This window comes from Triturus cristatus, chromosome 11 (assembly GCF_964204655.1).
Source record: "Triturus cristatus chromosome 11, aTriCri1.1, whole genome shotgun sequence".
NCBI classification, from domain to species: Eukaryota; Metazoa; Chordata; class Amphibia; order Caudata; family Salamandridae; genus Triturus; species Triturus cristatus.
The window spans coordinates 433,812,519-433,825,775 of NC_140594.1; the positions used below are offsets into that span (position 1 = coordinate 433,812,519).

Sequence of the window (13,257 nt, forward strand, 5' to 3'; positions counted from 1 at the left end):
TGATAAGGAGCGGGATCTACACGATGGGTACAACTTCTTCTTCTTTTCACCAGCATACAGATTCTCTCTCAGTCTTGAATTGCCTTGGGGTGCATGAAGGAGCACTTATCTCATGACTTAGAGCTGTGTCCCAAGCCCAGGCACCAAAGACACACCTCATGCAGATCTGTGAAGAACATCTGCTTTCTGCAATAAGGGAAGGGCTTGAATCATTTTCTTTCGGTTTGGGGCACCATTCCCTAGCACACTTTGAAAAGTTTGGAAGTCATCTGAAAGCCCGAAGATTTGAGAGCATAACTCCCTGTTCTGCATCAGTAGGCACCGACAGAAAGGAACACAAGCCAGCTCACAGGGGGCACTTATATAGAGCTCCACTCCAGCACTTCTAGGGCTGTAGAGAGCCAGTGCAGTGTTGCACCACACCACTCAGAAGCATGCAAAAGTGCTGCTATGAAAATCTATGGATTCAGTCTGCTGTCTCTGGGATATTCTCGGATGAGGAATCTGCAGTTAGATGTATCCATCAAAATGAGGAAATCTGCAACATAAATGATTACAAACATCACAATTCTGACACCAATGTCTCAAAGTGAATACCTTCACTACGTTCATGAAGCTGCAAAATATCCAATAGAATTTTGCAATGATATTTAAAAAAAATACCAGCACTACCCTAAGTCCCCTTAAAGTATCAGAGCCATGCAATCACCCAGTACTATATGAGGCTGATACATTACAAGCAGCCCCAGGATATCTTTTGGTTTCCTGGCAAACCCTAAGTTTGAGTGAGTGGACTTTCTTCGACTGTGCTAAGTGTTCAAAGGTGAGTGCATTTATCAATCACGGAAAAGGAACAGCCACTAGATAGTGAGTGGAATATTTGTGTGAAGGTCACTGGTATTATTACTCCTGATAGACGTCATAATTATAGATGATAAAATAAATCAATACCTCACATAAGGGCGGACTTTACAAATAATGCTGACTCTTCAGTCTGCAGCATGAGCTTCCATCACATGTTTATTCCAAGGCTCTATATATAGAAGGCTGTAGGGATACGGCTTCTTCACCCTGCTGTCACATTGCTGTACAAGACAATCCCTTGAAGATGAAGACTCTGGTAAGCACTGCTCGCTCCCTCACCTACCTTATCTTAGGGTATCTAGCTAGATGATGGTCCTACCTGCTGATCAGTATCTGCAAGCTTGACACCTGACTGGCTCAACGCTGCTGACCTTACCGTCATGCATTGTTTTGTATGTAAGTTAACAACTACTACATGCTGACTTTATGTTACAAGTATTTCACGGTTTAGTCTTTCCAGGCACCACTGGGATTTCAGAGATGAGCCAGCAGCATGACTGACTCCTCCAAAGGGAGACAAGAAACCAACATTTGCTCTAGAAGCAATGTTGAAAGCAGGACCACACTGCTGGTGGCAGAAGCTGGAATGGGCCTGTCGCCCAACCGGGCTTTCATGAGTTCTGGCTACCTTCCAGCCCTAAAAGCAGTTCTCTGGCCAGCAGTCTACCTCGAAAATAGCAGAGCGGGAGAAAGGTTAGTGTGGTATTGACTGTACCCAGCCCTCCTGGCCTCTCAAAGATTACACTACAATGTGACTGACTGCCCCAGGTCTGTTGAGGAACCCTGTGATCTTCTGGTAAACTATCCTGGGTCTGAAAGATTAGGCTCTTTGCAGAGTTACAAAATGTGCACTGCTTTGTATTACTTGGTGGCAAAGAGGCCATCCATGGGTGGTGCATGAAACCACCTATGGATTTTGATGCAAATTCCCATCTACAAACATTGATAAACAGAGATCTGCACCAAAAACCTATGCTTCCTTGAGGCGGGTCCAAAGAAAACACGTTTTTATTTCTCATGGTTTTTCCAGCTTTCACCAGTGTTCTGCACTGTACAGCACACATACAAAGTGGACAAAGCCTTAAAACATAGTTTTTTACGAGAAGCCATGCCTTCCAGTACAAAACCTATGCTTCAGAGAATGCACACACCCTTACACTGTGGCGCATGTGTGTCTGCGTTGACTGCCACAGCCGCGCCTAAGGGAGAGAAAATACTAGCCATATCTTAGTAGATATGACTGTTTTAACTCTCTTCCTTTGATACAAGATTAGATTCAAGCGGTGATACATTTCGTCAAAGAAGAGTAAATCTGGGCCCTTGTGTTTATGTTATGCCCTGTATCAACTCAGGACCATTCCTGCCTGATTACATTTCAGCAAACCGAGCACCCAAAGTACACATTGGTGCACTGAAGATACAGAGAATCATTCACAATTATTTCCACAATTGCCCCAGCATTGATCCTGAGTAGCTAACCACCAAAGTGCACAGGTTACTACATAGCTCACGTATTCCACTTTTTTATTTTAGGTCCTTGCCATTGCTCTTTTGGGAGTATTCCAGACAGAGGCAGCCCCAAATGAGGTAAGTCAGCTTATAAATAAGTTGTTTGTGAGCAGTGCCAATCCCACAGTAGACAAATTTGGCAATTGTAGAAATGGCAACACCAAAACCAGTTTAAAGAATTTCAGAGGCCCAGGTAAAATTACATTTCGCCATTTAGGTGCTCCCTTCCCTCTACTAACAAATGCTTTTTGAGGTCTTTTTTGTGATCTAGCTTCTTTTTCTGGTTATCTGTGTTGCTTCAAATGACGCACTTGCCAGCAGTGGCCTTAAATAGCAGAGGCCTACCTCACCATGACCTGACTATGTCCCTCTTTCTAAGTAATACTGCACTTCTCTCTCTCTCTCTCTCTCTCTCTCTCTTTGTCTCTCTTTCCCTCCCTATTGTTTTCTCAGGTTTGGCTAAATGACCTAGTAACAGGGCCTTGTCAGTGTCAGGCTGGAAGACAGACGTACGGCCTCATTCACAACAAAAAAGCGCAGTGCGGCGTGCAAGCCATCTTGCTGCCACATGCTGCGTCATTTTCAAAGCACAGGGATGTGTCATATTAACAACAATACAATGCATTTATGTGCTTTCACCTGCGCACAATTGGCTGCCATGCGCCAGCGGAGGCACCCTTGCGTCATGTTGAAAGGGTGCCTACGTTGCGGGGATGGACTGAAAGGACACCTCCCTGCACAAAAACAATCACTAAGGGCATTTTCCTCTTTCTATTCATTCTGCAGAATGCAGCATGCAGAAACAGAGGAAAAAACGAAGGGAAATAAAAGTATTTCTCCTTGTTGCGCCTCCCTATACCTCCCCAAGCAAGGTGTAGGATTTTGACTCATTCCTAGGTTTATGAAACACTGTAAATCTGGGAACGCAACAGAATCCATGGGTATTGCGTGGGAACCCCCACAGCAACACCCATGGCATGCACCTTTCACGCAAGGTGAAGCGTGAAAAAGGGCCTTAATTACAAGGCCATAAAAAGCCATGCAAGGTGGTTTTACGTGACCTTGTAAATGTGGGCCAGCACACTGTGCTGCTGGTGCATCAAAAAAGTGTCGCACCGGCGGCGCAAGGTCTTGTAAATAAGCCCCATAATCTGTTGTGTCAAATCTACTTTAAGATTTTTGTTGGTCTCATTAGGAGGGACACATAAACTTAGAAGTGCTAAGAAATAAAGCAGACATTTAAGACATACTGGAATGTCTCCCCACGTATACAAAATAATGGGTATAAAGGAAGATTTGGTACTTTTTCAAAATATGGGGTATTTTTCAGTTCTTTCAGGAACGTGTTATGTTAACGGTGCATGTTCTAATCATACGAAATACTCAAATAAATGTTTAGGTGGAGTAATTTATTTATAAAGTGTGCCCAGAAAAACATAATTATCTGTTGACACTAGAGCAAAGAAGCATCTTGGTTAAGACGATGTGGTTAGCCTATTTGTGGTTGTACATGGGTGAATATATAAATACATAGGGGGCCTATTCACAAAGTGAATGTAAACGTGCATATTTATTCCTATATGTAATTAATGCTAGACCAATGACTAACTATACACTTTCTTGCTGATCACCATTTCTGAGTGTAACTTTATTCCTAGGTGTGGACTTACATGTCCTCACCCCTTCAATTCAGGAGGAGGGGCCTCCTAAAAACATGAATTGCCAGTGTGAAGTCACTACTATAGGGAACATTTTTATTTTAAAAAAATTAAAAAATATTTAATATATAATCTAAAAGTCAAAATATTAAAAATATTTAATATTAAACTCGAACTAAGAAAATTAAATATAGCAGCTCATTAACTTATCAGATTGAATGGGACTTCAATAATTATTTTATATAATCGTAGTTATAAATAATTTCTAAACAATAATTAATAAACAATAATTAGAATAACATGTGCACTAACATATGTATATATATTTATATATAAATGTGCTAATAGATGTATGACAATAATAAAAAACACTCATACTAACAATTTTATTTTATCTATATATATATATAAAGAGACAAACAAACACATAGTATATACATTTATTAACATGTATATTCAAAATGTAATTTTTATTTTAAATGAAGTTTATTATTTCATATTGACATAGATTTAAAAGTAAATCATAATATATATATATATATATAGTGTTAAAAATTTGATATCAATAATTAAATATTTTATTTTAAAACTGAATAATAAACTTAATTTTGAAAAATAAATTCAACTTTTGTCAACCACATCTTAGTTCTGCTGAATGAGTATTTTGCCTTGGTGTATCCTTGCGCCGCCATGGAAGAATGGATTAGGGACTATTTAACACAGGAAAACTGCACTAATCCGTTACACTTTCTGCCAAATTCAATAATCCAGCACGTTCATTAATTCTGTACAAAAATAAATCATTTTTGATTAACACTGGAGAAACAGCCATATGGCAGTCCTAGCTACCTTCTACAAACATCAGTCCACCGATAAGATTCAGCACGCCCAGCAACTCAAGGTGGTTTGACAAAGCCAATGGTTCTGGCTTATATCTGAAAATGTCAGCCATAGCTATTGGCTTTGCAAATGCTTGTTTTCAATTGAGTGCTACATGTAGTGAGGACTGAACACTGATAGCAAAGCTATTAAAGGCATTGGAAATGGTCTACAATCCAAATGAATCTGTCTGTAGGAACAACCATGAAAGAAAAAGGAAAAGGTCCCCTATATGATAAAAACATATAGGGTGTGTTAGGTATGGTCTTTGTAGACCATGCACTAAGAGAGGGTAAAATAATTTCAGTAAACAACACGTTGCATAAAGGCTATGACACCGCCACTGCACATTTCACTCACTCACACAGAAGAGGCAGAGCACAGGGGTAACTCATGAAGCAACAGTCACAAACAGAACAATCACCTCAGAAGCAACTCCAGACGCTCTTATTAGGGTATTCTCCCAACCCTGGCTAGTAAGGCTACAACTATTACCGCAAACTACCTCTTACACCATATGTTATATTCACAAAGATCAGTGTGAACTTCTGTAACTATCACATGTACCGACCTGAAGGCGTCACGTTGACATTGAGTGGTCCCTTCTGTGTATTTTTCTCTTGATGCAGTACAATGGTATTTCTCCTGCGGGCTCTGATACAAAGTATTCTGTCCACAGGCTGTTAAAATCACCAACCCTTCATGGAGAGTCGACAAAGAGAACAATGTTGTTACCGTCAGCAACAACCTTGGATGGCAGTCATGGGATGCTGTCCTGGACTACAAGGCGGTACGTGTGCCAGATGGTGCTACGTGGGGATCTGTCTGAGGAAGGCTGGCCATAACATACATGATAGTATCCCCGACCTGGGAAGGCTCTGCATGCATTTTTAAGCCAGCTATAACTTTCTTCTTTTTTCCAGCTCAAATTTCCTCCTGTTCAGTGCAATTTGTGGGGTAATTTAAATTCCCCCCCTTTTCTGAATTTGTCCTATCAGTTCCTAGATGTAGGACTATAGGCTTTACAAGAATTTGTATATCCCCTACATGTCACTTCTCTCAGAAAAGCTAGTGTGATGTCATTTGTGTGTTTTTGCTTTCCAGGGCTTTATTGCCACCAGAATCTTCTCCAGGAAGACCTGCGTTGTGACCCCGCTGAGCAAAACCGAATTCCCTAGTGCAGAGCTCTTCCCCGAGCAGGTAAGGAAGGCCAGAAACTGTGGTTGTACGAGCAGCTCGACAGGTGGCTTTTGTACTGGACAATCAATGGAAGTGTCCATACATATCATCAGAGTTGTCCTTAGACAGTGGCGGCTGCTACCATAAATTACTGATAGGGCAAGCACATCAGTTATTTGACCCACTGACCACCAGTGGCTTTAAGATAAACACTAATATTCTCAATCGTGGCTCGTTCTAAATAGTGCTTATAATGAACCACGACCGAGACCTCTGGCGTTGAGGCTAAAGACAGTGCGAGTTCCTTACAGTGCTTGTCAGTGGGTCATAAATATCAAATTAAACTATGTACTTACCCACTGCAATGCACTGGCTCTCCTTCTCTGTTCCTCCGCCCCACCGCTGGTACTTGAACGGAGCGCCGCTGCTCATCACTCATGCCTAGAGGGAAATCAGGATTCAAGGTCAAATCCACATGCACCTCAAATAGCACCCAACCAAAATTAGATATCTTCCTACAAAGCTATTGGAAAGTTTTTAGCTAACTAAGTGCTGCTAAGGAGCCTTTCTTTTTCTTTTGGACTGGATGTGAGAGAGACTACTGGGTAAAGTAGATTATCTTTCCTTACTGAACAATTTACCTCTGAAAGATAACATAGAGCTCTGGTAGTCAAAGCAATCCTGTTCAGCACCAATCATATACAATGATTTTTTTAAATGTATTTATAACATTTGTAGTACACAAAAATACAAAAATATCATCACACGGTGCAAACAAGCATGCAATGCAAGAGAAATGTGCAGAACTTAAATTTACTTAGGAGGATGTTTGGCAGTGTTATTCAGTCAAGATGAAGAGTGGGGTTTTCAGGGTTTTCATGAAGAAAAGCAGTGTTGAAAGGCTCTGATATGAGTTGCAGGTTGTTTTGTGGCAGAGCGCCTGGCTGAGAAGCACCAATCACCTCTGTTGAAGAGTCAAATTTGTCGGGTGGACATTGGCAGGTTAACAGGGCTTACTGGGGGTCATACAGGGTCATTTAAGGGCCAAGTTGCATGGCTTTTCTCACTATGTAATTGTCAGTCAGTCACAGGATCCAGAATGTATTTCACTACTGCACTTTAGACTGTGAAGTAGGGGGAGAGTGGCATCAATGTAATCTGTATTTTTGATGCCAATACCAAGCATGGCAGTCCTAGAATCAATCTTCTGGAATCTGGAGCTGGTAGTTGCACAGAGCCTTCATGTAGGGACATAAAAATAGTGAGTTTTTAAATCGACTAATGAGCTTATTGCTGCTGCACAGAGTTTGGGAGTGGTAAAGGGGCAGGTTTTATTAGTTGCTTTAGCTGGAAGAACATGCATTTGGTTTTAATGCTGATGTAAAATGACATGCCCTGGTCACTGTTGAAGTTGACTCCAGTGGCAGTGAAGTAGTGGTCTTTCAGACAGGTAGCTATATCTTCAACAGGAAAAAAACAGCAAACAGTACAAAAGATTTCACTGGTTTTGTACAAGTGAAATCATAGCCTAACTATAACGTCCCTGTAACTTTGACTTTTTAAATGAATTTCTATGGTTTATCAAGTAGTAGTTGCATTTGCAGACTGGTGGAGAAAGGGGCAGGGCCTCCAACCAGTTCTCAGGAATCCCGCTATGTGGGACTTACAGAAGGTAACAGTAGGGTGTCTTCGCCCCCAAGCTCCCTCTGCATCCAAGAGAACGTTATCCCCCAACTAGTAGTGCACCAAAAGGTGCATTTGTAGAGTGGTGGTGAAAGGGCGTTGGGCCTCCGACCAGCTCACAGGAATCCTGATTTGTGGGACTTACTGGAGGTAACAGGAGGGGTTCTCTGCCCCCAAGCACCCTCAGCATCCAAAGAGACTTCATCCCCCAACCAATAGTGAGCCAGGAGGTACATTTGCAGAGTGGTACAGAAAGGGGGTGTGGCCTCCAAAGACCTCTCAGCACTCCCGCTGTGATGGACCTACTGGAGGTAACAGGAGGGGTTGTTCGCCCCAAGGTCCCTGAGCATCCAAGACTTCATCCCACAACCAGTAGTGCACCAGGAGGCACATTTGCAGATTGGTGATGAAAGTGGGTTATTCCCCAACCAGTAGTGCTGTAGGAGGCGAGTTTGCAAAGTGGTGGTGTAAAGGGGGGTGGCCTCCGAAGACCTCTCAGCAATCCCACTGTGTGGGACTTACTTAAGGTAATCAATCAGAGATTTGTGAAGCATGCTACTCACCCGTGAGTGTCTCAAGGTAACAGGAGGGGTTGTTCGCCCCAACAACCCTCAGCAGCTAAAGGGACTTCATCTGCCAACTGGTAATGCACCTGGAGGCGTCTTTGCAGACTGGTGGAGAAAGGGGGCTTGGCCTCCGAAGACCTCTCAGCAATCCTGCTGTGTGGGACTTACTGGAGGTAACAGAAGGGATTCCTGGTCACCAAGGACATTATTCCCCAACCAGTAGTGCCCCAGGAGGTACATTTGCAGAGTGGTGGAGAAAGGCGGCAGGGTCTCCGATGACCTCTCTGCAATCTGCTGTGTGGGACTTACTGGAGATAACAGGAGAGGTGGTTGGCCTTCAAGGACCCTTAGGAGTCAAGGGAACTTCATCCCCCAACTAGTAGTGCACCATGAGGCACATTTGCAGTGTGGTGATGAAAGTGGGCAGGGCTTCTGGCAACGTGCCGGGTGGCTTTTTTTTAAACAAATTTAATATTAGGTCTGGGGGCTGTGTGCCCCCCCTTCCCTGGGCCGATTTCCCCCAGGGTCAGGCCTGGGGAAGGGGCTGCGGGACTCACCTCAGGGCCAATTTTGGCCACAGGGACACCATCCCCCAGGGCCTGACCTTTTAATTTATTTTGGATTTTTTTTAAGTAGGACAGGGGGTTGCACCTTTTTGTTTCACAGTACGGGAGGGGTCCGCGTGGCCCACTACCGGGCCAATTTCAGCCCCAGGGACCAACCTCCAGGGCCTGGCCTCTATTTTGGGTGCCCTGGTTCCACCAAGGGCACCCGGTGATGTTTGTTGGGGATTGAGAGGGGAACCTGAAGGTCCCCCAGTCCCTGCCAGCTCCCTGCCTCCTACATGAGATAGCATTACTTTCACACATAGGGAACTGCTGGAAAGGCAGCTCCCTGTGTGTGAAAGCATTTCTGCTCCACTTCCATCTAGCAAGAGCATTTTTTATGCTCTCTCTTGCTGGAAGTGGATGTTTGCTGTGGCTTGGCAGGAATGGTAAAGTTCCTGCCAAGCCACAGCAAACACTTATGTCCCGGGAGTGGGCACTCCGGCACATAGAAGTAGCCGGCCCTAAGGGTGGTGGTCCCTGGGGGCATTTATGACTCCTGGAGGGGAACTGTGCAGTCCTCCTTCTTTAGTCTTGTAGGGCTTGACCTGGAGAGCTGGCGGTCACCGCGGCTGCGAACAGTCCAGGAGTGGGGGAGCGATGCCCCCTCCCATTTTTTGAACATCTACTTGGCATGGGAGGTAGTGGTCCCGGTGGCCTGAGGGGGTCACTGAGGCACCCTACTACAAATTCATTATGGCCCAAGGGAGGTGGTGGTCCCTGGGGCACAGGGGTCACAGATGTCCCCCTGGTTTCTTTTTTGGAATATATCCCCGGGAAGGTGGTGGTCTGCCGTGCCCGGAGAGGTCCGAGAGACCCTTCATTTTAAATTAAATAAGCCCCGGGAAGTGATATTCCCTGTGGCATTATTAATCCCCAGGAGGGGGGGCTGTGCATCCCCTCATTTATTTTGGAAATGCCCTGAGACCTGGCCCCACTGGGGGCCTATTACTAAAAAAGCGTGGGAGACCACTTATGGTGGGAGCCGTGGATCCAATGTGGCCCCAGCTGAAAATTAAACAAAAAAGCACTTTTGGGCCCAAGAGGCCGGCCTAGGGGATCAGGGTATTTTTACCATGCCCCTTTTTCTTTCTTTTTTAACGTTTTTTCTGGGACTCAGCTCAAGCTGAGTCTCAAGATGGCTGCCAAAACTTCTTGGTTTGAAGTGTTGGCAGCCAATCGGATTTCAACACGTGATCAGGAATTGTGGAGCCTCCGCGTCTCTATATGTACAATTAGAAATTTCTTTTAGTAACTCCGCAACTACTGAAGAGATTTACACCAAATCACAAAAAGGCACTTCCCTGGACCAACATCGGCCTTCCTGCCAATATTTGGTGCAGTTCCTTTCAGCAGTTCAGGCTGTGGCCGTGTCTAATGTTCCTATGAGAGTTAACATCGGGAAAATGGGGGGGCACCATGAAACTTTCAAAACAGCAACTGATGTCAGCATCTTATTAGTTTTGAGAATGTTGTTAAAATTTATCAAATTGCACCAAAGTTATTGGCAAATGAACAAATGCTCTTCCTATGAAAACTAGGTCCTAACTATAAATTCCAACTGGTGACCCCTAGTAGGTAATATAAATATGGTGTATATAGGTGGTTATAGTCAGGTCAGCTGTACCATAGGAAAAGTGTTTTTGTACTCCTAACAACTTTGCCACCAACAAATCTCCACAGGACTTTCCAAAACCATGCTACTTTTTAACTAGTTTCTGTTTAGAATGTTTTGGTGTTATCTGTATAATAGGTCCAAGCAAAAAGAGGGGGCCGGAAAGCGCAAAATCCCTATGCATTTTCTACAGACTTCTTTAAGATGGGCTGCAGCAAAAACTGAGGAACAGAAATACACCAAATTTGGCACAAAGCTAGATCTTGGTCTGCAGATTTTCAATACTCCCCTTTATTTTCAGTAATGGCCCTGAGGGATGCAGTCCCCAGGGCATAACAAGGCTCAGGGAAGGGGGCCACATGGCCTCCTCCTCCTTTAAAACAAAAGGCCCTAGGGCATAGGGTCCCTAGGGCCAGGCCTTGGGCCAGCACCCTGTCTCACACGGCCCTACGACCTGTGCAGTGTGGGGTTAATTGCCTTTGGGGGGTTGGCCACAGGACCCGGCCAAAGGCCAGGCCTTGTAGCCAACCTCCACTGCACACAGTAGACAGGACCTGTGGACTACTTTCCAACTTGCACGACCAAAGGCCCTGACAGCGTGGGGTTGGCTGCAGCATGTTGGATTTCCACATGGTAATTAAATATTAATTTGAGTTAAAAAAACATTAAATTTAGGTGTGATAAAAAGATCTGTTTTGTTTTTTAAAAAATATAGAAATTCACTGAAAAAAGTAATGGTTAAAGTAACATTATACTTAGGTGAATTTGTCAGTAATAACATTAACGTTTTGAACTAAAAAAGCACAGAAATTCACGAGTTATAGTTAGCAGAGCTAACTATAACTTGTGCCTCACCATGTACTGCTCACATTTTATATCACTCATGACATCACTGATGACATCTCAAATGACTTTGTGATTTGGTGTTAATCTGTCCAGCAGTTTTTGTGAAATTATAGTTAAAAAATAATTGTATATCTGGAAGGTTGGTTCTCTTGAGACTCTCGTGGGAGGACAATTTAAAAATAGAGCGTTCTGATTGGCCCAAGGAGCTTTAATTCCCTTTGGCCATTATTCTCCCGCGGGAGACTGAGCAGCATGAGAAAAATGTTTCTGGCAGCCATTAAAGGACTTTGGGTTTTAGACAGTCTCCTGTTCTGAACATGTTAAAAAAAATATGAGGGGGCAGTCCCCATAAGGTGTACCCAGAGGGACCCTCCCTGGGTCAGAAAGGAAAGAAAATAAGAAAACAACAGTGGAGGCTCCTCGAGGGAGTGCTGTGGGGCGGGGGAGGGGCAGAGTGGGGGGTAGTAAACTCCGGATTGCTGCCGAATGAAGTTGTGTAGATAAATAAATAAATAAAACAAATTACATTGCACGCGTTGCAACGCCAAATCGGTGATGCAGCGCGCAATGTAATCCGTTTAATTTATTTATTTATATGGGGCAGGCTCGCAAGCTATGCTCTGGAGAGCCCACCTCTGGGACATAGCAGTTTCCCTGCCCACACAGGCATGGGCGGGGAAACCTGTGTTTGCTCTTGCTTTGTGGGTGCATTTTCAAAGCTCCCGCCAAGCGAGAGAAAACACAAAGTATGCTCCAGCCCACTGGGAACAAACATTTGATCTGTTTCCCTGCCTGCACTGAAGCGGGAAGGGAACAGATCAAAATATTGCTCTCACCCAGAGCAAGCATCATTAGTAGCTGCTCCATGCATGTGGGAGCAATGCTAGTTCCTGCTGCATGCAGGGAGCCGGCTCGGTCTGTGGGGGCCTTGCTGCACTCCCAACAAGAGTATGATGGGTGCCCTGGGTGAGTACCAGAGCACGCACCTTTACAAAATGCAGCCCATAGAGATAGGGGTCCCCGGGGCCAATTGTGGTTCAGGGAGGGGGACTGCACATCCCCCCTTCCCACTTTAAGTAATCTCAGCCCCGGGGTTGGACTCCCCTGTGCCTTTAGAGGTTTAGGGAGGGGAGCCGCACAGCCCTCCTCCCCTTTATTTAAATCAGTGGCCTGGGAGATGGGGTCCGCAGGGCTTACCAAGGCTCAGGGATAGAGGCTAAGTGGCCCCCCTCTCCTTTATTGAAATGCATGGCCTTGGGGGATGAGGTGTTCCGGGCCTTACAAGGCTCGGGGGCCCCACGCAGCCTCCTTCCCCGTCATTGAAATTACCAGCCTTGGAGGATGGGGCCCGCAGGGCTTAACAAGTCTCGGGGAGGAGGGCTGCTCCCCCCCTTTATTTTCAGTAATGGCCTTGAGTGATGTAGTCCCCAGGTCCTAACAAGGCTCATGGAAGGGGGCCATGTGGCCTCCTTCCCCTTTAAAAATGAAAGGCCCTAGGGCCAGGGGGACCCTAGGGCCAGGCCTTGGTCCAGCCCCCTGACAAGCACAGCCAAAGGCCCTGTGCAGTGTGGGGTTAGCTACCTTTGGAGGGGATTTGCCACAGGACCAAGCCACAGGCCAGGCCTTATAGCCAACCTCCACCGCACACGACAGACAGGTCATGTGAACTACTCTCCAACTTGCAGGGCCAAAGGCCCTGACAGAGTGGGGTTGGTCGCAGCATGTTGGATTTCCTTATGGTAATTTAATGTTACTTTAAGCTTTAAAAAATCCAGAAATTCCCTAAAAAAATATAAGGTTAAAGTAACGTCAAATTAAGGATCTGTTTTTGTTTTTGTTTTTTTAACGTAGAA

General features: G+C 44.8%; 1 protein-coding gene across 1 annotated transcript in view; it reads left to right on the plus strand.

Moving 5' to 3' along the window:
- Nucleotides 1-1,006: 1,006 nt before the first annotated feature.
- Nucleotides 1,007-13,257, plus strand: part of LOC146784396 (gastrokine-1-like) — an 83,726-nt gene continuing 71,475 nt past the window's right edge. The window contains exons 1-4 of the mRNA XM_085636329.1: nt 1,007-1,120; nt 2,398-2,451; nt 5,590-5,700; nt 6,015-6,110. Coding sequence (XP_085492455.1) covers nt 1,109-1,120; nt 2,398-2,451; nt 5,590-5,700; nt 6,015-6,110 — 273 coding nt within the window. The 5' untranslated portion in view covers nt 1,007-1,108. The remainder of the gene's footprint in view (nt 1,121-2,397; nt 2,452-5,589; nt 5,701-6,014; nt 6,111-13,257) is intronic.